The sequence below is a fragment of the Scophthalmus maximus genome, chromosome 1 (genome assembly GCF_022379125.1).
Source record: "Scophthalmus maximus strain ysfricsl-2021 chromosome 1, ASM2237912v1, whole genome shotgun sequence".
NCBI classification, from domain to species: Eukaryota; Metazoa; Chordata; class Actinopteri; order Pleuronectiformes; family Scophthalmidae; genus Scophthalmus; species Scophthalmus maximus.
In genome coordinates, this window is record NC_061515.1 from 31,180,001 (window position 1) to 31,202,534 (window position 22,534).

Genomic DNA, 22,534 nt, shown 5'->3' on the forward strand with positions numbered 1-22,534 from the left:
CAGAAACAGAGGACTGGTCCTTTAACAAGACTTAAAACTTTAATACAAGAGAAACGTTCTGCAGAGTGACGTCGGGAGCGTTCAGAGGAGATTCTGAGGGAACTCCAGGAGGAAAAGGTGTTGGTTTACGGGAGATTTGCTCTTTGGTTGTGATTTGCAGTTCGACCTCGTCTTAGGATCCTGTCGCGTCATGAAGTCTTGAGGTCCAACATTATTCTCAAGATGTGAAATAAGAAATTTCTCCGACAATAATTATGTATATTTCCCCTTTTTCCGCAAACATGGAACTGGTTCCATTGTGACAAAGAAATGTGATTGTGGCTTGATATTTTATAGTTTAACCACAAACTTTATTTTCAAAACATAAACGCCGACACAGATAAATGAGTTGTGTGAATCTAGAACAGAAGCGGTTTCAGAACCAGAACTAATTTACTTTATTTTCAAACCAGACGTTTTATAAGCAGACAAAGCGACTATGTGTCAGTTATTAGTTTTGTTACAGTTGAAGGTTTTGTAAGTTGTGCTGGGGAGGAGACGGCGGCCAATCACCAGCGAGGGCTTCAGTGTCATGAACTAATACAACATCCATATTCATCATATGTTGCTATGCAAAATAACATCTGTTTTCCAACAACGTGCCATCTGCCTGAGGGACTCGGTGATATTAACAGCTCATCACGGGAAAAAAACAACACACACACACACACACACACACAACACACACACGCACACACAAACATACACACACACACACACAAACATACACACACACACACACACACACACACACACAACACACACACACACACACACACACAACACACACACACACACACACACACACAACACACACACACACACACACACACACACACAACACAAACACACACACACACACACACACACACAAACATACACACACACACACACAAACACACACACACACACACACACACACACACACACACACAACACACACACACACACACACACACACACACACAGGACGCCGGTGTTCCGTGGTTCCGCAGGGTTCTGCTCAAGAACATTCAGGGAGAATAAGATGGGAATCGAACCTTTGACATATTGATCATATTTCTAACAGAGGTTTACAATCAGCACCGGATCAACTGTTCTGTCTTCATTAACTTGTTTAAGAATAATTAAGAAACAAAGTTTCTTAGTGGGTTACATCGCTGACTTTGGTATGGAGGGCCGGGGGTTCGATTCCAGCTCATCCGAGTGTGGGCCCTCAGGCGAGGCCCCACCTGCCTCAATAAAGGCTTTGGACAAAAGCATCAGCAAAATTAATGTAATGTTTAAAAAAAAAAACTCTATTGGAATTCTGCGTCGGAACTAAAACCATCACGATGTGACGTCGGCAACGAACAGAAAACTATGACCTGGCAACACGTCAAAGTACAAACCACCCGTGTCCCATACAGGAAGACGATGCTCACGTAGGCGATGACGACAGGACGAACGTCCTGGGCCTCAATTTAAATTACAACGTGAGACTAAAACGAACCGGATCCAATGGACATATCGTGACAGAGACATGGACCTTCGTTCGCGGCCGCCAGGGAAACACTTCCTGGTCACGTCACTCCGTCAGGAAGGTTCCTGAGGAAATTGCACCGCAGCCACAGTCTCCCCTCGAACTCTGAGACGCCTCCGGCTGCTGATGAAAACCTCATGTCGGGCTGAAAGTGTCTGGACTCCAGGACGAACCTTGAGGAGCAGAAGTGGTCTGAATTTTATAATCATCATTATTAAGTTGCTAAGTGTTTAGATTAAAAGACGATTTAATTCAAACTTTAACTTTGACTGTTGCTTATTAACATTAAGAGTAAATATTAGAAATCAAATTGCTTTTAAATTTTTGGTGTTTGATGATGACAAACTGAACATGAGGACAGAAAGTTTGACTCTCAACTTTTCCGCCACATTCCTGAGAGGAGGAAGAGGAAGAGGAAGAGGAAGAGGAGTGAGGCGGGTGGCGGGTGGCGGCGGGTCATGGGTCCCGGCAGCAGCTGAGGGAGGTCAGCGCCGCTCGCTCGCCCCTCAGGTCTCCGCTCTCTGGAGGTTTTGTGGAGGATGGCGGTCCTCATTAAACGCTTCCGTCGCTCTGCCCTCGTCCTCCTCCTCTTCACCCGGTCCACCTCCTCTTGAGGACCGGCAGCGCCGCCGTCCCGGTGTCAGACAGCAGGTGTGAGGCGACAGCTGGAGGGTTCTGATGAGGTCGCACAGGACGGCCGGGAACCACATCAACACGTTGAACGTCCAAATGATCCCAGATGATTTATTTGAAGACTGTTTTACAGTTAGAGCTGTGATCCAGCTCCGGTCACGTGGTCGCACACGTACTGTACATCATCTGTACAAACTGTACAGCCTGTGTTTTCTGATGATGTCAGGGTGTGAACAACAACATCGAGGTCCACGTGCTTCATATTACAACATACAGTAACGTTCTGATGACACATCATGATGTTTCTGTCAAACACACGCTCGAGGTCCGAGTGTCCAACATCGTTTATTTGCCAAAAGTTAAAGATTTATTTAATAAATAAGCAGCGTATGAGGACTTACTAAAAATGTGACATCATGGCGAGAAAAACGCACAGAAGATCAACGGTTTCTCCTCCAGGGGAGTTGATCTCTCCTCTCCATCACCTCAGCGAGGACTGAACTCTATCATATCAGAACCAGTGTAAATGTTTCCCTTGAATCATGAATGGCTGCTTCTCTCCCAGGACTCGTCAGGAGTTACTAATCAGTGTTGAGGAACGTGGACACACCTCGTTCTCCGTCTCTTTCTCTTCGTGCTCCGGGAGAAAACACAAAAGAACGCAGCGTGAAACTTTCACCACCTGATGCAAGCGAGCGGTTTCACGTCCTCCATGTTTCTCTCCTCCTGGTGAAACGGTGCTCGCGTCGCGGCCAGAAGCCCCCAGAGCCTGATTATATTCTTCTGACTTGTTTTTAAGACTCTCAGTTTATAAATCCACCTCGTGGTGAAGGAGGAGGGAGGAGGTTGTTTTCTTTACGAGGCGGGAAACGCTGCATCATTTTCCACCGCAATTAGAGAAGGAGGCCCTGACGGCGGCCGGTGCTCTGGAAGGACTGAACAGGCTGCTGGTCTTGGCTCAGAGCTTCAGTCTCCGCTGACGTAACCCTGAGAGAAGCGCCTCTCCTCCACATGAAGGAAGCCTCGCCGTGATCACCGGCTCTGCTAACGACCGCGACGCCGGAGCCAGCGTGTAGAAACAGGCCTCGAACGCTCCTGCTCCACATTAAGAGAGCGTTTATGCAAAGCGCCGCTCGGCCTGTCAGAGGCTAATCATCACAAGGATGATCGATGGTGTTTATTTTCTGATGATGGAACGCAACCCCCTGCCTGATGATAATTGTAATAAAAAGGACAGATCAAGCCGGCAGAGTTATTAAATTATTATGCCATAATTTGCATTGATGCGGGCTGCAGAGACGTAGAGGAGGAGGTGGGGGGTTGACAGAGGCCCGGCGTCGGCTTGTTAGAGGCAGAGTCCACCTTGAAACGCTCCAGCGTGTCCTTGGCCTCCCGCGGATCTGCTGCCACTCAGCGGAGGCATCAGACGGGACAGTTCAGTCTTCACCGTCGTTCAGAGCCAATAAAATACGACCTGACGACTAAACTCTGATTTTTCCTCTCGTCTCCACCGTCTCATAAAATAAACTCCTGCATGAAAACACGTCACACGACATTTAAAGTCCTGATAAACATTGAGTGTTAAATTGGTTTGGACCTTGAGTTTCCATTTACAGACTGTTTTATAAATGTGCATCAGTTCATTCAATATTATAGATGTCACTTTTTCCCAAAGTTGGATTTGTCTCCACTAGAATGAAGTCCAGTGGGTTAAAATACAAAGTGAATGACCAGAAGCCTCCGACTCTGGATTCAAGCACCAGGAGCCAAGATGGACGACGCTAGAACCGTCGGAGTCGAGGACTTTGGCCTCAGTTCAACTCGGAGTCTCTGAGGCAGCGGGAGCTTCTGGTCGAGAGCCAGCTGGACGGAAGAGAGCAGCATCATCGAGGGAAAAGAAAAAGAAAGAGGTCAGCGGCTAATGGGCTCCGCTGCTTTTAAGTTCACCAGAGGAAACATGAACGTGGAGATTCCCAGTTTCACAGCCGAGTGTTTCTGCGAAAACCAAATCAACACAGTGGTTTTCACACATGTATTAACAAGTGGCAGCTGAGGCCCCGCCCACACATGCTCTGGGCCAACCCTGCGTCAGTGTCAGCTGTCAATCATGACGTCTCAGCCTCAGTTTTTATATCATCAAATAACTAATGAAAAGCAAAGTGATCAGAAACATGAACACGAGAACAAACTTCAGGGTGAGAAGAACGACCTCACATGACTTGGAGGGGGCGGGGCTTATGACCTGTACAGCAGCCAGACACCAGGGGGCGATCTGTCATGTTGTCTGTGTTGGACGACGACACATCGTCATCTCTGGGTTTCTTCTGTCTCTGTCACTTCTGTGCTACTACGGATGCTAGCATGCTAAACAGCTAGCCGCGGCCCGTGTGGTCACTGTAGCATGAGGCGGCTGCTATGATAATGACGTTTTATAACGTTTGCTCATGGCGAGCGACCACCAGCTCCCGGAGAGTCTTTAACATGACTATAATTAATCTCCACTCAAGGTCCACTTACTCACATGTCCTGGAGCTCTTGACCGTCTTCATCAGCAGATGACGTTTGCTCAGTCAGTCGTCAGAAATGATCTGTTGATGAAGACCATGTGATAATAAAAAATAAAAAAACAACAAGACACGAGTGAACTTTGAGCAGAGATTATTCTATCAACAGGACGAACTTCACTGTCCTGCAGCCAGATTCAGACAGGTGGTTTCTGGGAAATGTAGTAACACTGTGTAGCTGCAAGTTCCAGCTGATCAACAGGTAAAACTTCTGTCTCACTGTGTCACTCAGCAGCTCAGCAGCTCCCTCTACTGGCAGCAACCAGAACAACGTCACTGCGCAAACTACAATAACAGGAAATCTTTTGCGTCAGATTTTCCTTAAATCATTCGAGGGACAGTTTTTATGCTTCTCAGAAAAAAGGGGAATAGTGAGAAGAAAAAAAGAGTATTTTTACATGAGCAAAATGTATTTAGGTTTCACAGTAAAATGAATATTGTTGTATTATTTCTCTGGGTCAGATTGAATCTAAATTAAACCTCTGTCCAGTTTATGAGGACAACAGATTTGAATCTGTTTTTTTCATGACAGAAGCTTTTTGAATCTACATCTGTAACCGTGACCTGATTCGTTGTCATGAGCAGAAACAAAATTCATGATTTCTGAATAGATACCACACAAACAAAGTTCCATCTCTTGAACATGTGAAACCTCTGTGAGAGACTCGTGAAGCTGCTGCAGTGCGGTTAAATAATCATGATGAATAATGAAGACGTGCGGCGGCCGGGCTCATCTCCCCTCCTGGCCCGACACTTAGTGTCAACCCGACAGGTCCCGCCGCAACCCGGGGACGAGGGGGGATGAAGCCGTCTCCATATTAAACAGGCAGATTAGACCCGTTGAACGGAGGGCAGCGAGGAGAGGTGGCGTGGCGGACCTCCGGGGTCTGCATCTCATCAGGTGAAGCCCGGGGCCGAGCTGCAGGGGCGGGGAGGAAGGTGGCGCTGCCGGCCTCTGGCCCGCCCCTCCCGTCTCCTGCATCCACAAGCTGGATGTGGCCCTCCGCCGCAGCTAAGCCCCGGCCCCTTCCCATCATGCACAGGGGCCGCTACGAGCTCCCATGAGCCTCGGCTCGCTCCCTGCCATCTGCCGTGATTTATAGAAAACGGCCGATGATTTATGGGCCAGTCATCTCACAATGAAGTTGTTCTCTTTCATTTGTGCGACCTCCCGACCTCGCCGCCACTCCCAGCCAGGTTGGGGAAATGTGCGCTAATCATACAGTATGAGGAGGAGGGGGGGGGGGGGGGTCTGCAAATAGAGGGCTTTAATGAAATTAATTTTCAACAGCGTGTGCATACTGATGGAACCGCCGGGCCTCGGCGACGACACGCGGCCACCGCTGAGAGTTAACGAAGCCGCTTCGAGGACTCGTCCAACACCGTCCCCACGCCCCGCTTCGATCAACGAATCAAACGCCCCATTAGGAGCAAGTGATCCAAGAGACGTGTTTAAAGATTGATACTGGAGCGAAGCATCATGAGACCATAAAGATCCTGGTCACCGCCGCCACCGCTCAAATGTTTCTGTTCCATCAGGAGTCTGATGAGATATGTAATCGAGTATTTGACACGTGTCTCAGTGCTGGAGATGAAACAATAATAATAATAATAATAATAAATTGCATTTATAGAGCACTTTTCATTGCTAAAAGCAATCTCAATGTGCTACAGAGTAGAAACAATATAAAGGAAGGTTTAGAAATAACAATAATAATAATAATAATAATAATAATAATAATAATAATAATAATAATAATAATAATAATAACATGAAGTACTTGTACATTACATCACATTTCATCAGCTACTTTTTGGGTTTATGAAATAAAAAAAGATTAAAGATGAAACCAAAATCAAAAGCAGATTCTTACTGATAATGAAGCATTTTTTAAATTGTTTTATTGTTGGAAAAAACACTTATGATTCATAATAATAATAATACAGATTTAAACTTTCCTCAACTTGAGAGATAAAACTGATAAACTCAAGAGCTGAGTCCTGGTGTTCCCTTCTCTCCTGCAGCTTTATTCATATTCAGAAAACGAATTAATTAGTAGGTTTTAATCTTGATTAACGTAAGGATCATTATTTTATTGGTTCATTGGTTTTTATTTAGAGTTAATCTTAAAGACCGTGATCAGTAATTTCTCCTCGTCTTTTTTGCTTTAGAGGAGTTTTAATATCAAACATCTTATTCATGTATGTCATTTACTATAAATATTAATATTTGTTTTCAGGTGCAGCTGTAACCAAAGTGTCTGCAGTCGGATAATCAATTAAAATATTAATTTAAAGAAGCAGCTGAGTGGAGCTGAGTTCAGATCCATGTAAATATTTCAGCCTATAAGAGACAAAGCTTCATATTTCCTATATTTAAGGTAAAGTTGTGATTTGATTATTTAATTTATGGAATATTTTGGGCAAAAATATAATTTTCTTTTTGTGGACATTTTGCCTTTTCTGAGCATTTTTGTACCTGTCACATGATCGACGTTCCTGACCGGACGTTTGAACCCCACAGCCGACCGCTGGTCTGCCGCCGTGGGACTCGCTCCAGCCGGGGGACGAACCGCCACAGAGAAGAGACGCAGGTTCGATCTTCACGGCAGCAACATGGTTCTGCTGACGGGTCGTTGGGCAACTCAGAGACTGCTTCAAGAGATTAAATCTGAAAATAGATAAACCAGATGATTGACGCAAAAAAATGTTACAATTTAACTTAACGTGTATCAAACAAACTGACGTACACTCAATAAAATGAATTATTAATATCCAACAGTAAAACAGTGATGAGCAGGTGAATCCCGTGTTGAGGGGTCCATCTGGTGGACGTGTCCTTCCTTTCCTACAACTCCACATTGATCTTAGTTCTTTTATTTAGTTTGAAAATCTGATAATCACTCAAAGTGAAAATCCTCATATCTACAAATGTCATAACATACGGAATATATTTCATGATAGGAAAAAATTAATTCCCTTACAACAATGTAAAATATTACATTACATGTAAACAGAAAAACAACAACATTCCATTACATGAAGAAATCCTGCATTTTAAATCAAACTGAAGTAATAGTCCAAATTCTGTCATTATTAAATTATCAATAGCAATAAATTAACACTCCTGCTGTATTTTATTTTACTGTAGCACCTGCAGGCGGCGCTGCTGTAAAATGCGTCATATACAGTTTAATAAAATGTATATTTCTTCATCACTTTATTAAAATAAGTAAGTCATATTTAGCGAGGAGCGTCAGTTTCTCTCAGCGGCCATTTTGTCTCGAGACAGCAGGTCTCTAACTAACGTGGTAAAAAAATGCAGGAAAAATGTTTTTATGTCATTAAACTTATCAAGTTCGCTGTCAGGAAACATGAAGAGGAGCAGGAATATTAAATAAACCAGAAATATTTAAATATTGCACTGCAAACGTAGAAAACGTTCACGTTTAAAACACCAACAAAGACCAAGAACAGATAAATATCTAATTCTACATTTTAATGTTGGTTACATGTGTAATTTGAAACAACCGGACACTTATTAAATATGAAGTTTAGTTGTTTGACTCAAGCGTTTCCGTCTGTTATTAAATCAGTTACAGGTGCGTTTAATTCAGTCGCCTGATGATGACGTCATATTCCCGCTGGTGTTCTTCAGCCAGAAAAGTTTAATAGACTTTTTCTATCGTGTTCTTTTACCTATAATATGTAACTTTACTTTGTCAAAACGTGTATAACAGACGGACTTGTGTGTATTTGTGTGTTCGAGTTGTGTGACGTTGTATTTTAAAACGTGGAGACATCTGTGGGGCGGCCGCTGTTCCTCACTTCCGCCAGCAGGTGTCGCTGTTCTGCCGCTCCTCTACGGCGCCCGCGGAGGGACAAGCCGCTGTGATTTGCGATGACCACTGATCGTTGTGTCTCCGTGAATCGCAGTCGACCGCCGGTGATGAACCCGCCGCGGCTCGCAGACTCCGACAGGAGCTCCACGGTCCGGGCACAGGAAGTTTGAAAGTACCGGGTGGAGCGTTGTACCCGCCGGGCTGCGATGTGAGAGTCACGGAGGAGGCAGCGTCGCAGCTTTTCACTTTTATTTTCTGCCTGTGGGAAAAACGAGTCCATCCGGTGAGTGGAGGTGTCGCCGGTCGCCGGATTAATAACCGATTAATGACCCCGCCCGCGGCAGCTGGGCGGCTCTACCGCCTCCAGGAGCTAAGTTAGCTCGCTAAGCTAACAGAAGCTGCACTGTAATGCGGCTGAGAGCTGCGCTAGCATCGAGCTCGCACCAGCAGCTAACAGCTACATACTGTTCTGACGTGCGACGCTTCACCGCGGTTCATTCACGGTTCTGACTCACAGCAGCTCCGCTGGCTCTGATGCTAAGCTACACGTTAGCAAGATGGCTCCTGCTTGATATGTGTCCACAGTTGAACCGTCGGATGTGGTTTCTAATATGGTGGAACTTCGCTCTGATTGATTCTGTTACAGTGAAGAGAACGATGCAGAGCAGAGCTCCACACCGCGGGACATCATGGAGCCCACTCCTCCTCCTGTAGCCGCCCCACACGCACCATAACCGGGGTGTGAACGGGCCCGTCAGCTCTGCCGGACCGAACCCTGAGGACAGAGCCCGCTGCGGGTCTGCAGCCATGGAGGAGGAGGACGAGGAGGTGGGGGTCAGCATGGAGTACCTGCTGGAGCAGGCGCTGCAGAAGGACCTGGCCAAGAGGCTCCAGGTGGGACAGGAGATCGTAGAGCTGGTCCTGGACCCGAACAGGTCCCCCGAGCTGGAGCAGGACCAGGGCTCGCTGGACAGGATGGTGGACGCGGTGGCGAGCTCCTGGGTGAACTCCAGCAACTTCAAGGTGAGCACAGGTGGTCGGGGTCAGGAGGTGGAGGAAACGAGCGCACCTTCTCTTGCTCCTCCATCTCCATCATTTTAATAATAACTACAGTGAACCAGGCGCTTAACTCTCAGCTGCTGCAGCTGTGAGGAACCACATCAGTCAGGTTCCAACTTGTGACATGAGATCATCTGCTTCTTTCCTCTGACAGCAAACTGAATAATTGTGTGTTTTGGAGCCAAAGTGCTGATAAGTTTCTAGATATAATGAAATAAATAACCAGCAGATATGTAACTCACAGAAATAAACCAGTCTGAGCTCACGCCTCCTGCTGAGGAAGATCGTGTGACATGATCAGAAGCTCAAGATCAGATGAGAAGAACTCTTCATCTAAATATATCTTTGGGAAAATGGTTTCATGTCGGTGTCACCAGAAAGCCAGATTTGTCAATGCACAGACGGTCTCCAAACTGAACTACACACTGACACATGCACATCCAATCACGTGGCTGCCCTGGAAACGCAGCCCCTCCTCCCCCAGGGGGCGTCGTAACAGGGACGAGGCGCCGCGCGAGCTTCATTTACCAGCTCCATTAGCCCAGTTTCCCTCGCTGAGGGAGGGTCGACTGTCAGAGTCCCAGGAGGACATGAGCTGTCTGCCTCTGTACGAGCTGTAAGTGTGTGTGTGGTGGAAAAACTCTTCACCATCTTCTTCAGGCACCGTTAAGCTCCTGTTCATTCGTGTAGGTTATAGACGGACAATATCAGTTTCAGCATTTACATTTGCACATATGAAAATTCATTAAGATGTTAAGAGCTAACAAGAGCTAGCAGAAAAGATGCTAAAATTTCACGTCAAAAAAACATCATCCTAATTTTGTTAATTCAGGTTTTATATATTGGGTTGTATTTGTGTTTTATTGTAATGTATGATGAAGTTTAAGGTTAAATTGTGAAATACCAAGACTCAGTTTTGGCATAAAGGTTTGATATCAACATTTCAGGAATGTTTGCATTATTTTTAGTTCATGTAGTTGTTGTAAAATGTGAGAATTGGTATTAATTTAAATTTTATTACAAAAAACCCCCCAAAGATTTTTACTTCAAAACGATGTAAAACAAAGAATTATCGATTTATCAGAAATGTTTTGATTTCCTCTGATCATAAATTGGTTAAGAATAAATTTGCACATGAAAACATTTGAAAGTAGAATTCCTTTGTTGCTCGTTTGAATCAACACGTGTGACTGTAGTTCTCATTTCGTCCAGCAGATGGCGCCAATAGAGAGGTTTTTATTTTCTTTACTTCCTGCTTTGTTCTCTATAATTTATAGAGGTTTCCAAAAATTGCACCAGACCCAGAACCTGAGGTTCGGGCGATGCCTACGTGTTGATTATGGTGTCAGCAGGGAATCTCTCACCAGACGTTCATTGAGATTCCCAATCCACCCCAAGACAAGGAAAGCTGGAGGGGGTGGTTCAGGATCCATCTTGTTCCCTGGGAACACGGTTTTCACTCACGGGTTTGTTTCTCAGGTCACGTGATTCCCCCTCAGAATCACTCGTCACGTGACAGAACTGAGGATTTGTGAGACGAGAACCGTTCATTTTGACCTTTTCATGCTTTTAAAAGCAGAAAACCACTGTTTTGGTGAAATTACCCATGATCCTTTGCAGCTCACATTCAAATTGTGTGTGTGTGTGTGTGTGTGTGTGTGTGTGTGTGTGTGTGTGTGTGTGTGTGTGTGTGTGTGTGTGTGTGTGTGTGTGTGTGTGTGTGTGTGTGTGTGTGTGTGTGTGTGTGTGTGTCAGGTGGTGCTGCTGGGGATGGACGTCCTTTCGGCTCTGGTCACTCGACTGCAGGACAAATTCAGGACGCAGGTTGGAACCGGTGAGATTATGATCAATAAAATATTTCTTCATGCTTTTAACAATATTTAATTAGAGGAAATAAAGGTATGTTAAAATATGATATTGCATTTCTATAATTATTTACAGTTTAGTTCTTCTACTTTCATAAAAAACATTACATTTTTAATTATTTAAAATAAACTAATAAATTTTTAATCTATAATAAAAAAATTGGATTGTGATAAATGTGTGTTATTAATAAATGAAATAAGATAACTTATTTATTATTTTTAATGAAATGAATCAAATTACAGTTAAAATGTATTTTAAATAAAAGCATTTTGAATAAGATACAATTTATTTATTGTACTTTTTTTTTAAGTCTATATTTATTTTTCATTTGTTATAGATTATGTAAATAATTTGTGTAAATTTAACCTAAATAATTGTTTGTTTGTCGTTACCTGAACTTATCTCCTGTATGTTATTAATATTTAATTTCAGTCCTTAATGCAGTTTTTAATTTAGGTTCTTTTTGTGTTGTTTCCTGAACATGAAGAAATTTTTATTTTTATTTTGTAGCATAAGTTAAAACTGACACGACTCACGTTTGTGTTTATTTCATTGGTTCAGTTATATGAAATTTTATATTTATTTCTAATTCTGTGTAAAATCTGCCCAGTTCTGCCGAGTCTGATCGACCGACTCGGCGATGCCAAGGACCAAGTCAGGGACCAGGACCAGGTTCTTCTGCTGAAGATCATGGACCAGGCTGCCAACCCACAGGTCACTTACCCATCGTGCATCTGTTCAACAAAACATTTTCACGCAGACATAGAAAGTGAATTAATATAAAAATGGTTTCGATCTCTTTCAGTTTGTGTGGGAGCGAATGACGAGCGGCTTCAAACACAAGAACAACCGGACCAGAGAGGGAATCTGCCTCTGCCTCATCTCCACCTTAAACGTGTAAGTTATTACATCATCACGTTGTGGAATTTCATAGGTATTTATTAATTCGTAATTTTTTCATTTCTTTGTGTTGTTTTGTTTGTTTCAGGTTTGGATCTCAGAGTCTGACGCTCAGTAAAATAGTTCCTCACATCTGTAACCTGCTCGGAGATCCCACCAGTCAGGTACGAGCTGCCGGGGCACAAACCGCTCGTCCTCCGCTCCGGAGGAAGTGACCGATAAGAACCAATCAGAGGAGAGAACGTGGGCGTCGTCTGCGTCGTCGTTTACAAACTAAAACACTACCCGGAGTTTTTTACTCACGTCTCTGATTCAGAGGCTGGAAAACTATGGCAACATTGATGAGTTTTTTAAAATCAAAACGTAATAGTGTGTTTTGTTGTAACACAACAGCAGCGTTATTTGTGTTGGTCCGCCCTCTGCTGGTCAGATGTGAACACTACAGCTCACATGAACAACGTTCCAGTGTTTCCATGTGACTGAATATAATATTATATATATAAATTCAGCCATGATTGTATGCAGGGATCAAACCCGCGACCACATCAGTCATCACCGGAATCACACTTCTTCCTGACGACAGGAAGCTGAGCCCATGAGCCGCACTTCCTGATGCCCTGTGCGCGCGCACACACACACACACACACACACACACACACTCATCATCACCAAATTTCTCTATAAATAGTTGTTTTATAACTTACAATAAAACTAAATAATGAATAAAGTTAAGGTCAACATGAATGAAACAGCTGTTTCCTCCGTGACATGGACCTACAGGTGCGTGACGGCGCCATGTCGTGCCTGGTGGAGATCTACCGCCACGTGGGAGAGCGAGTGCGAATGGACCTGGGGAAGAAAGGTCTGCCTCAGTCACGGTGCGTTCAAACGCTCTCTGTTCAAATCTGAATCTACATGTCATTATTCATCAACCGGCTGGTTTTCCAACATTCTTTTCTCATACGTTCAGAAATCAAACATGATCTTTAATATGTGATGTGTTGAAAAGTTACTAATAATATAAATCCTGATACTTTATTTGGTTTATGAATCACTGGAAAATATCATGAAGACAAAGAAAGTAGCAGATTCTCTCATGTAACAAACTTTTCTTTAGGACTGACTCAAACTACTGATGGAATTATTTTGTCCGGCTGATGTCGCTGCAGCTGCGGACAGATAACCATTCATTGATCTGCTGAACATCTCCACACATAAACACAGTTTCTACATTAGAATCAGGCCTCTGAATATTGATTGATGTCATCTTCTGGCTGCTACTACATTGACATCGGGACAGTTTATTTTTTGACTTTGTCCTATTTAACGTCTCTGTGGAGCATGTGTTTTACCAAGGTCGCCTGAAGGCAGCGTTTATTTTCTGCTGCTCATCTGTTTCTTCTTCTTCTTCTCTGGGTCCAGACTCAACGTCATTTTCAGCAAGTTCGACGAGGTTCAGCGGTCGGGGAACATGGTGCTGTCACCGGTGTCAGGTAAGGTCACGACCTCCTGCTCCACACGCCGGCTACGTCGCACCCAAGGACTTAACGTGAGCTTGGTTTGTGGTTGTAGAAATTCTGGTTGTCATGGCAGCATCTTTTTGTTTCATTGTTTACATTTGATCCAGTTAGTTTTAGTTTGAAGCTCAAAAGATTTTGTGTGACGTACTTCCTGTCGTCATCTCCTACGTGGGCGATGGCGACCTGTACTGGACACCGATTGGTTCGTAGACGATCTGACGTCGGCGTGTTGTCAGGTCGGCAGGTCAGCGTTTTTACTTTGAGTTCTTACGCGAAAACGTTTTCTTCAGTTCACAGAGCTATTATTGTGAAGCAGCAGCAGGAAGTGTAAAGGCTGTAAAGTCACGTGACATTACTGTCGATGGTGATTTGTCCCAAAAAACAGACAGGAAGAGAGAGACTGAAGAAACGAGAGATAGATTAAAATAAAGAAAAAGACTGCTTTATTGTGGCAGCCCGGGGCCTTTATTTTGTAGGGCTGGTGTCAGCTGTTGTCCCTCTTGTCACAAGACTCGTGTGGAGGGAGGAGGAGGAGCATCAGAGCCTCAGCTCCTCTTCTCTGTGTCGGGACGCTCACGCTGCTCCTCCAGCTGATCCTCGACCAGTTGGTTTTATCGTGTTGCGTTGCAGGTAAATTTATCACAAACAAGAAACTCTTCATTTAACTTCGTCGTAAACTGTGTTCTTTGATCGAGGCTGATGAGTCTTCAGATCATAACTTAAGCTCGGTGATGCTGCTGCTTGTCACATGACGGAAAAAAACAAACAGAATATTTAATCAATTTTAGTTATTATGGATTAATGTGGTTGTTACAGTTTGAGGAACTGTTGTTGTTATTGTTGTTGTTGTTGTTGTTGTTGTTGCTGCTGCTGCTCTGCGTGAATCACACTTGTTTACAGATCCAGGACCGTTATTAATAATGTGTCGCTCTTATATATAGTGAGATAATTTATAATCACCATTAGGTTTAATACATAATCAAATTCACTTTTTAATGGATTCATTGTTTAATCGATGAATCATTTCAGTTTCTACAAACCAAGCAGCTGATTGTTTTTGTTTATTGCTATAATTGAAACATTCCTGGTCTGGAGCTCATGTTCCTCTTACTGCAGAGCTTTCGCTGCACGTCATGGTCTTCTTCAGGGAATGTTCAGTTGATCATAAGCTGCTTTCAGAATTCAGAGACGGATGTCTGGGATGACAGATGTCTGGACATTTTCCTGATCTTTTGCAGAAGGGCTGTACAGTACGTGAGAACACAAATGTTTCTCTGGACATTTTCCTGAACTTTTGCTGCCGGCTACCTGGTAAAATTTCCCTGAAAATGTCAGTGAGAATACAGCAGGAAAATCGATTGAATGTTCCGGAACTTTTCCTGTTTTCCCGTTGCTGCTGAACGTGTCTCACCAGGACATGTAAACGAAAAAATGTGTGGACCCAATTTGCCGGACGTTTTCCAGAGTTTCAGTGTTGAAAGTCAGTCAAATGAAAACTGATGTTTCTCGGAGTGAGTTTTTGTCTGTTAAAGATGAAGTTGAAAGCTCAGGATAAAACGAGTAAGTGAAACTTGAGTTTTTCTTTATTTGTTCAAGTAAAAAAAATAAATAAAGCTTATTAAAAGTTAACGGTGAGCTGCTCTGACCGTCTCTCGGGGGATGGATAAACTCTGAGTGTCACGTCACTGTCGCCTCGGGACACCCCGCAGTCATTGTGATGACGGACGGGGACAGGTACTTGCCGCCTGATGAATAATGAAGGATGAGCAGCGAGCATCTGTGTTTCACCTTCAGCACAGCAGCTCTGCACAGACACAACAGCAAGCGGAAGGATTCCGGACGGGAAACGTGGGAAGTGAGAGCGACAGACTCCTAAAAGACAAAGTCAGCAACAAGCGACGGACAAATAAAGAGGAGAACGACGGCTTGTCGTAGGAGAGAAACTAAATGTGGAGATGCCGGGACTCATATTTATATTATGAACCAAAACGCGTAAATCTAAATAAAAAAATTAAAATGAATCAACGTCTGATCTTCTAAATAAAAAAGTACAAATTTCTTTTGAGGAATCCTAGAGATTCCTCAACCAACCGAGATTCCTCAACCAACCGACTATTCACAATAGTCGGTTGGTTATCCCAGTGAAGCCTGACTGAGCCTCTGTAACTCCACACTCTGACATGACTGAAGTCTGGTGGGAACGTCGGGAACAAAGCCCGATGACTCTGGGAACGTTCCTCTCTGCAGGTGAAAGGTGGCGGGTGTTTCCCACATTATTCACTCAGCCGGAAAGAGAAAGGGAGAAACCAGAGCTGCAGGTAGAGAAAGGACTGGATGGAATTCCTTGTGGCGAGCTTGTCCTCACATTCCCACGCTCCCTGGTCTCATTCCCAATTCAGTGACTCCACACTGAGCTGCACCTGAACGCCTCACCTCTCCCCGGGAGATCAGCCTTCACATTCACAATGGAACATGTCCATCAACCGTATGAAACCAAACGTGTGCAGTTAACGATATAACGTGTGCAGCTGACAGAAGTGTCTCTTCGTCTCTCTCTCCTGACTCATCACCACTCTGCCCCTCGTGTCCGACTCCTCCCTTCTCCTCCTCCCATTGGTCCAGTCCTCCTCCTCCTGCTGCTTCCCCTCATCACTCCTCTCCATCCCCTCCACTTCCTGCCTCCTGCTCCTGGTGGTGAGCGTGAAGTGAAGTAGAGGACAAAGACTCGGGAAGATCAGTACTGAAGCACATGCTGCCTGACGAGGGAGAGGGGGGAGGCTAGTGGCTGGACTCCCCCTCCTGCGTCCCCCAGTTTCCTCTATTCAGCTGGAGGAGGACCGACTGTCGCCATGCTGAGGAAACTGGTCTGCAGGCGGATCTGCTCCTGTAAGCTGCTCTTCCTCTGGATTGAAGAGAGCTGGTAGAGGAGAAGAGGATGATGGAGGGAGGGAGGGAGGGAGGGAGGGAGGGAGGGAGGAGGAGGAGGAGGAGTGTAAACCCAGCAGGAGAATTTCCTGCTCTGGTCTCGTGGTCTGAACGAGGACGTGATGAAGCCTCGTTGTTGTCCTGAGCAACAGCACTTTGAGTTTAGAGGTTTTTGTGTCTGATGATAGATGTGAGAAGTTTAAAGGTCGAGTTCAAAGTTCAACTGGTTTTGTCAATATTCCACCTGTTATTCGTGTCAAATATACTCTGATGTGCATCGTGTATCTTTCATCAGAGTCGTCGTTCAGTTTTCTCTTCCTGTTTTAATACTTGTTTCCTTGACTTGATGAACCTGCAGCAGTTTCACTGCTTTTGATTTTTAATATTTGCAAGTCCACTAACACATATACAGGAAGTATCCATGGGGTTAAAAGTCGGAAGAAAGGTTGGAAATTAATTTTTGCTGATGATGACAATGTTTTTCTTTCTTCTGTGTGAGATCAGATTCATTGATCCACTGACAGGAAGTGAGTCACACAAGATTTTTTCTGACGATTCATTATGAATCTTTGATTTCCTCCTGTCGTTGTGGTGTCGTGCTGAGCTTGTGTTTTCTATCCTTCCTCCACCTTGTGTTGATGCTGAGGGAAAAGTGCAGTGTGTGTGTGTGTGTGTGTGTGTGTGTGTGTGTGTGTGTGTGTGTGTGTGTGTGTGTGTGTGTGTGTGTGTGTGTGTGTGTGTGTGTGTGTGTGTGTGTGTGTGTGTGTGTGTGTGTGTGTGTGTGTGTGTGTGTGTGTGTGTGTGTGTGTGTGTGTGTGTGTGTGTGTGTGTGTGTGTGTGAATAATGAAAGAGGATTGATTTCTCGTCTAGCTCACATGTCCGTCTGTCGTCGAGGCCTGAGACTGTCTGCTGCCTTATATTCTTATATATTTATTTACTGAGCAGCTAAAATTCATCATTGTTATTATATCATGCGTTTGGAGCTGAAAGCTGTTTTTGGTATTGATTCATTGGCTCAGTTTTGATCGATATAAATACGATCCGAGCGTCAAACAAAGATGTGAAATGAGCCGAGAAGCAGAAAACTGAGCTTTTACTTGATAAATTACTTGGATGAATTGGTTTTTAAAACTGTTGGCGACTGATGGTTTCAGGGGTTAAACAATAACTCGAGGGTTCGGATCAATCAGCAGCCACATATCGTATCACATCATCAGTTTAATAAACCCTTTCAGATTTGAAGAGTCTTCCTCTGGAAACACAGGACGCTTTGTCCCGGTCATTGTCTCTGGCCTTCTGCTGCTGATTTTGGAATGCGAGTCATGCAGGAATGTCACAGTCCGCCCGCTCTGCGTCGTTCGCCCATCGCTTGCCTGTCACTCCGATGCTCCGCGGTGGCGTGTTCTCCTCGTCCCGCCTGACCCCGGACCTTCTGTGTTTTCTCCTCCAGACAAGAACTTCGAGGATGATGACTCTGTGGACGCCGGACGCTCCTCGTCCTCGTCCAAAGGCGCCTCGGTGTCCGGGAAGAAGACGGTGAGCATGGGTTCGTTCCGACGCCCCGCCTCCAGCTCCGCCTCCAGCTCCAGGTCTGCAGGTCAGAACACCGACTCGTCTTCAACTCACTGTTAACTGTTGAACTTTATTTAAACATCTCACGACGACACACAACAAAATAAAAGACGAGATTAAAAAGTGAAACATTTTTTAAATGCTTTATAATTATTTCTACATTTCTACATAAAAAATGAATGACTTTTCTCCTTGTTAAAAAGTTTTTATTTTGTCCTTTTACTTGTTAATTTCCTTTTTTCTTTTAGGTTCCAGTTTTATTTCTCTGACACTGTTGTCTTGTTTTGTCAGACACGAGTCATAATGAGATTTGAAAGTCAAGTGATCTTTCAAATAAAAATGTAATAAGTAGTAAGAAAAGAATAATCCACAATATCATATATCCGCAGGGCGGGACGCCTCAAGCTCAGGCGCTGGAGCCGTGGACGAGGACGACTTCATCCAGGCCTTTGAGGACGTTCCCACGGTGCAGGTACGACATCTGACCTCAGTTTATTCCAGCTGATCATGTGACATCAGCCTCACTGACTCCGCCTCCTCCTCCACTAGATCTACTCCAACAGGGAGGTGGACGAGGCCATGACGAAGATCCGAGACGTGCTGTCGGACGACAAGCGGGACTGGGAGCTCCGGGTGGCGGCTGTGAGTCGTCCTCGCCTTCTCTCTCCTCATAGATTAAAGGTTAAAATGTCTCCCGTTGACCTCTCGACCTTCTCCACTGCAGCTGAAAAAGGTGCGTTCGCTGATCCTGGCCGGAGCGACGGAGTTCGATGGCTTCCCGCAGCAGTTGCGGCTCATGGAGGCGGCGTTCAAGCTGTCGGCCAAAGACTTGCGCTCGCAGGTGGTGAGGGAGGCCTGCATCACTCTGGGGTAAGGCCACGCCCCCACAACGTCATCATGATCACCATCTGAATAGCATCATCGTAAAATTGAATTGATAATAATAACAAATATAAATCAGTAGTTAAAGAAATAAAACCCTTTGATTATTGTTTTATTTAAATTTGTATGTGTATTACTTTTGTTTTTGTTCTGGGATTTATAGTTAATATATAATCAGTAAAAAATTATTCCAAAATGAAATGTCTCTAATAATAAAATGCTATTATTTTCATATTATTTTTAAACAAAGTCACGAGTTAACAGACAAAAAATAAGTACAGTTATAGTAATGATAATAATTAGGAAAAACTCTGGGACTCGTGTAATTTCATCTTTTGCTTTGGAGTTTAAAAAGGCGTTAGAAAACAAAATGAGTAATTCCAAAGAAGCAGAGTTAAACATCTGTTCTATAAACATCTCTTCCTCTTTCTCTGCTTGTTGATTGGCTCCTCCTCCTCTGTCATCAGCCACCTGTCGCAGGTGCTCGGCGGGCGGTTCGACCACGCGGCGGAGGCCGTCATGCCAGCGCTCCTCAACCTGGTGCCCAACAGCGCCAAAGTCATGGCCACGTCCGGCATCGCTGTCATCCGCCTCATCCTGCGAGTACGTGACTCGTCACATGGCGTCAACAGACTAAATCAATCCTGCAAATCACATTTTCATTTCTCAGAGAAACTGATTTCATTTCACAAAGCTTCTCATGTCAGATGTCATGAGATGTTGATTCCAGTTTGTTGTTGCAGCACACACATTATCCTCGTCTGATCCCGATCATCAGCAGCAACTGTACGGCAAAGTCTGTGGCTGTACGCAGGTGAGGTCTTATTTCTTATTTAACGGTATTATGATTTTTCTATCCAATGTTTTTTTATGTATTCATATATATATTATTTTAACATATTGATTTATTTTTTGTTTTGTATCATTCTGTTTTGTCGGGTTAGAGTCCTTTTACTTATTGATTGTGTATTGATTATGTCTTCATTCTACATGTTTGGAATGTTGGGGAAAGCTCTGAACTGAATGTTTTTCTTGTGTTTGTTTGCAGACGCAGCTTTGAGTTCATGGAGCTGCTGCTGCAGGAGTGGCAGACCAGTTCCCTGGAGAGGTGACGACCGATAAATATATTTAATTACAATCATAATAATAACTTGATTTCTATAACACTCATCTGAACAAGTTTCCAAAATACAATGGAATAATAATAACAATAATAATAACGTTAAAGAAAATAAGAAGAAACGGCATCAGTGGATCTCGTTTGTTGATTGACTCGTCTGCTATTTGTCAGAAATGATTAAAATCTTGTCTCGTGTTATTTCACCTGAACGCAGCACGAGATCCTGTAACGTTTAGGGACCAGGAAAAGAGTCCGTTCACGTTGTTCAGACCCATTTTTTTTCCTCCCGCAGACACTGTACCGTTGTCATGGAGACCATAAAGAAAGGGATCCACGATGCCGACGCCGAGGCTCGATCCGTGGCCAGAAGGTGAGTTCCACTCGCCCACTTTAACACTGAACCACTTCGTTCATAAGGGATGAAAAATCAAACTGGCCTAAAATTCATATCACAGTTTATGAATCTGCAGCCTAAACTCGTCCTGACTGGTTGTTTCTCTCTCAGGTGTTACTGGGGTTTCCACGGTCACTTCAGCCGGGAGGCGGAGCATCTGTTTCAGGGCCTGGAGTCGTCCTATCAGAAGGCTCTGCTTGCTCACCTGAAGAGCGGCGACTGTGTGATGTCACTGCCCGCCTCCGACCGCTCGTCCTCCTCATCTCAGGAGAGCCTCAAGTCAGAAACTCCTCTAATGCATATTCATATTTATCCTCCTGTATATCTGTGTGGGAAATGTTTGTATCTCTGGAGAGAATATGTGACATTTCAGTTCTCCTTTTTAAAAGTTATTAATGCTGCAGTTCATACGTTTAGTTTTTGTAGATCTGTTATCCATAAGTGATTTATCAAATTTCATGTTTCTGTCTCCACAGTCGACCTCTGGGTGTAAAAAGTTCAGCAGGAAGCACAAACAGATGTAAACACACTTTTAAAAGATGTTTTTAAACTCTTAATATTCAAGGTGTGTACGTTTCCTTCTCTGGCGCGTTTCCCTGACTTCATCTTCCGACTTCTTCCAGCTAAACCCGGCCACACCTCCAGGACTCCTGCCGCCGCCTCCTCTCCGGGATCCCTGCAGCGCTCTCGCAGCGACGTGGACGTCAACGCCGCCGCCACGGCCACGGCCCGCACCAGGCTGACCGCCGCTCCGTCCATTGGTTCGCCCTTCAGCTCGGCCTCAGCACTTCCCCCCGGGTCCTACGCTTCCCTGGGTAAGATGACTGAACACAAGTCTGTATCAGTCTGGCTACAGGCAGAGCTGGGAAGTCGTCATCACCACTTTGGAGATAACGGAAAAAGAAAGACGTTTGTTCTTCGAAGCTCCTCTTTCATTTTCTGGCTCCTAGCGTTAACTAGCGGCAGCAGTAGCGTCGTGACTAACTCACTGTAGGTCTAGTCGTATTAATAAGTCTGATCCAGTTGAAATAACATGGTGATACAAGGTTTATTGGATCAATATAAGTGTGGATGGTGTCGTTTTTCTGTCATCACACTTTTTTAGCATCATAATAAAGTTTGAGACCAAAAAAAATTATATTTCTTAAAACTTACATTCTACATAAAACAAAATCATGCAGATGATCAGTTTTCTTCTCAGGTCTGTCCAGTTTTTATTTTTACATTCTTTACATTTGCCACAAAACAACAAGAACATCTTCCTGGATCCATGTATGAAATAGAAATTGACGACTGATCTTATGACTTGACTCGTGTTTTTATTTTCATGTGAGGACACTTAATGTAATAATCAGCAGCAAACATCAGCTGCTTTTATTTCTGACGCACTCGCCTCCCTTAGCCCCGCCCACTTCTGCCTCAAACACATCTGACGCTTAACCTCTTGACCCCTGACCCTTAACCCTCGCTGTGTCTCCCGGGCTCCCGTCAGACGACTGGCAACAGAAGTTTTCAAAACCTTTTCCAACTCTCATTCTGTCTTCTCTCCTCTCCAGGTCGAGTGCGAACGCGGAGGACGAGTTCAGGAAACAGTCCGTGTGTGACAGACAGCCGCGGTCGCAGCCGAGGGAAGGTCGTCTCCCAGTCTCAGCGTGAGTAACTTCTTCATCCAATGTGGAAGTTTTTAATCATCCA

General features: G+C 44.3%; 1 protein-coding gene, 1 long non-coding RNA gene and 1 other non-coding gene across 29 annotated transcripts in view; 1 reads left to right on the forward strand and 2 right to left on the reverse strand.

Moving 5' to 3' along the window:
* LOC118316908 overlaps window positions 1–8,721 on the reverse strand; it is a 26,357-nt gene extending 17,636 nt beyond the window's left edge. The window contains exons 1-3 of the long non-coding RNA XR_007031721.1: window positions 8,587–8,721; window positions 7,238–7,429; window positions 4,716–4,782 (exon numbers count right to left, since the gene is read on the reverse strand). This is a non-coding gene — a long non-coding RNA (uncharacterized LOC118316908). The remainder of the gene's footprint in view (window positions 1–4,715; window positions 4,783–7,237; window positions 7,430–8,586) is intronic.
* LOC118316617 (CLIP-associating protein 1-A) overlaps window positions 8,673–22,534 on the forward strand; it is a 25,622-nt gene continuing 11,760 nt past the window's right edge. For 7 of the 27 annotated variants that reach the window (XM_035644656.2, XM_035644628.2, XM_047335710.1 and 4 more), the window contains exons 1-20: window positions 8,674–8,883; window positions 9,247–9,623; window positions 11,415–11,493; window positions 12,136–12,239; window positions 12,331–12,422; window positions 12,514–12,589; window positions 13,206–13,303; window positions 13,848–13,918; window positions 18,322–18,468; window positions 18,833–18,915; window positions 18,993–19,085; window positions 19,168–19,313; window positions 19,793–19,928; window positions 20,069–20,139; window positions 20,374–20,433; window positions 20,738–20,815; window positions 20,951–21,118; window positions 21,316–21,359; window positions 21,463–21,654; window positions 22,396–22,491. In XM_035644656.2, the coding sequence (XP_035500549.2) occupies window positions 9,408–9,623; window positions 11,415–11,493; window positions 12,136–12,239; window positions 12,331–12,422; window positions 12,514–12,589; window positions 13,206–13,303; window positions 13,848–13,918; window positions 18,322–18,468; window positions 18,833–18,915; window positions 18,993–19,085; window positions 19,168–19,313; window positions 19,793–19,928; window positions 20,069–20,139; window positions 20,374–20,433; window positions 20,738–20,815; window positions 20,951–21,118; window positions 21,316–21,359; window positions 21,463–21,654; window positions 22,396–22,491 (2,050 nt within the window). In that variant the 5' untranslated portion in view covers window positions 8,674–8,883; window positions 9,247–9,407. Of the gene's footprint in view, window positions 8,884–9,246; window positions 9,624–11,414; window positions 11,494–12,135; window positions 12,240–12,330; window positions 12,423–12,513; window positions 12,590–13,205; window positions 13,304–13,847; window positions 13,919–14,434; window positions 14,576–18,321; window positions 18,469–18,832; window positions 18,916–18,992; window positions 19,086–19,167; window positions 19,314–19,792; window positions 19,929–20,068; window positions 20,140–20,373; window positions 20,434–20,737; window positions 20,816–20,950; window positions 21,119–21,315; window positions 21,360–21,462; window positions 21,655–22,395; window positions 22,492–22,534 lie in introns of those variants that run through there. The other 20 variants (XM_035644671.2, XM_035644727.2, XM_035644814.2 and 17 more) reach the window with 6 other exon arrangements.
* Window positions 10,939–11,068, reverse strand: LOC118317081. Its single transcript, XR_004795328.1, has one exon. It is a non-coding gene; the product is annotated as a U4atac minor spliceosomal RNA (small nuclear RNA).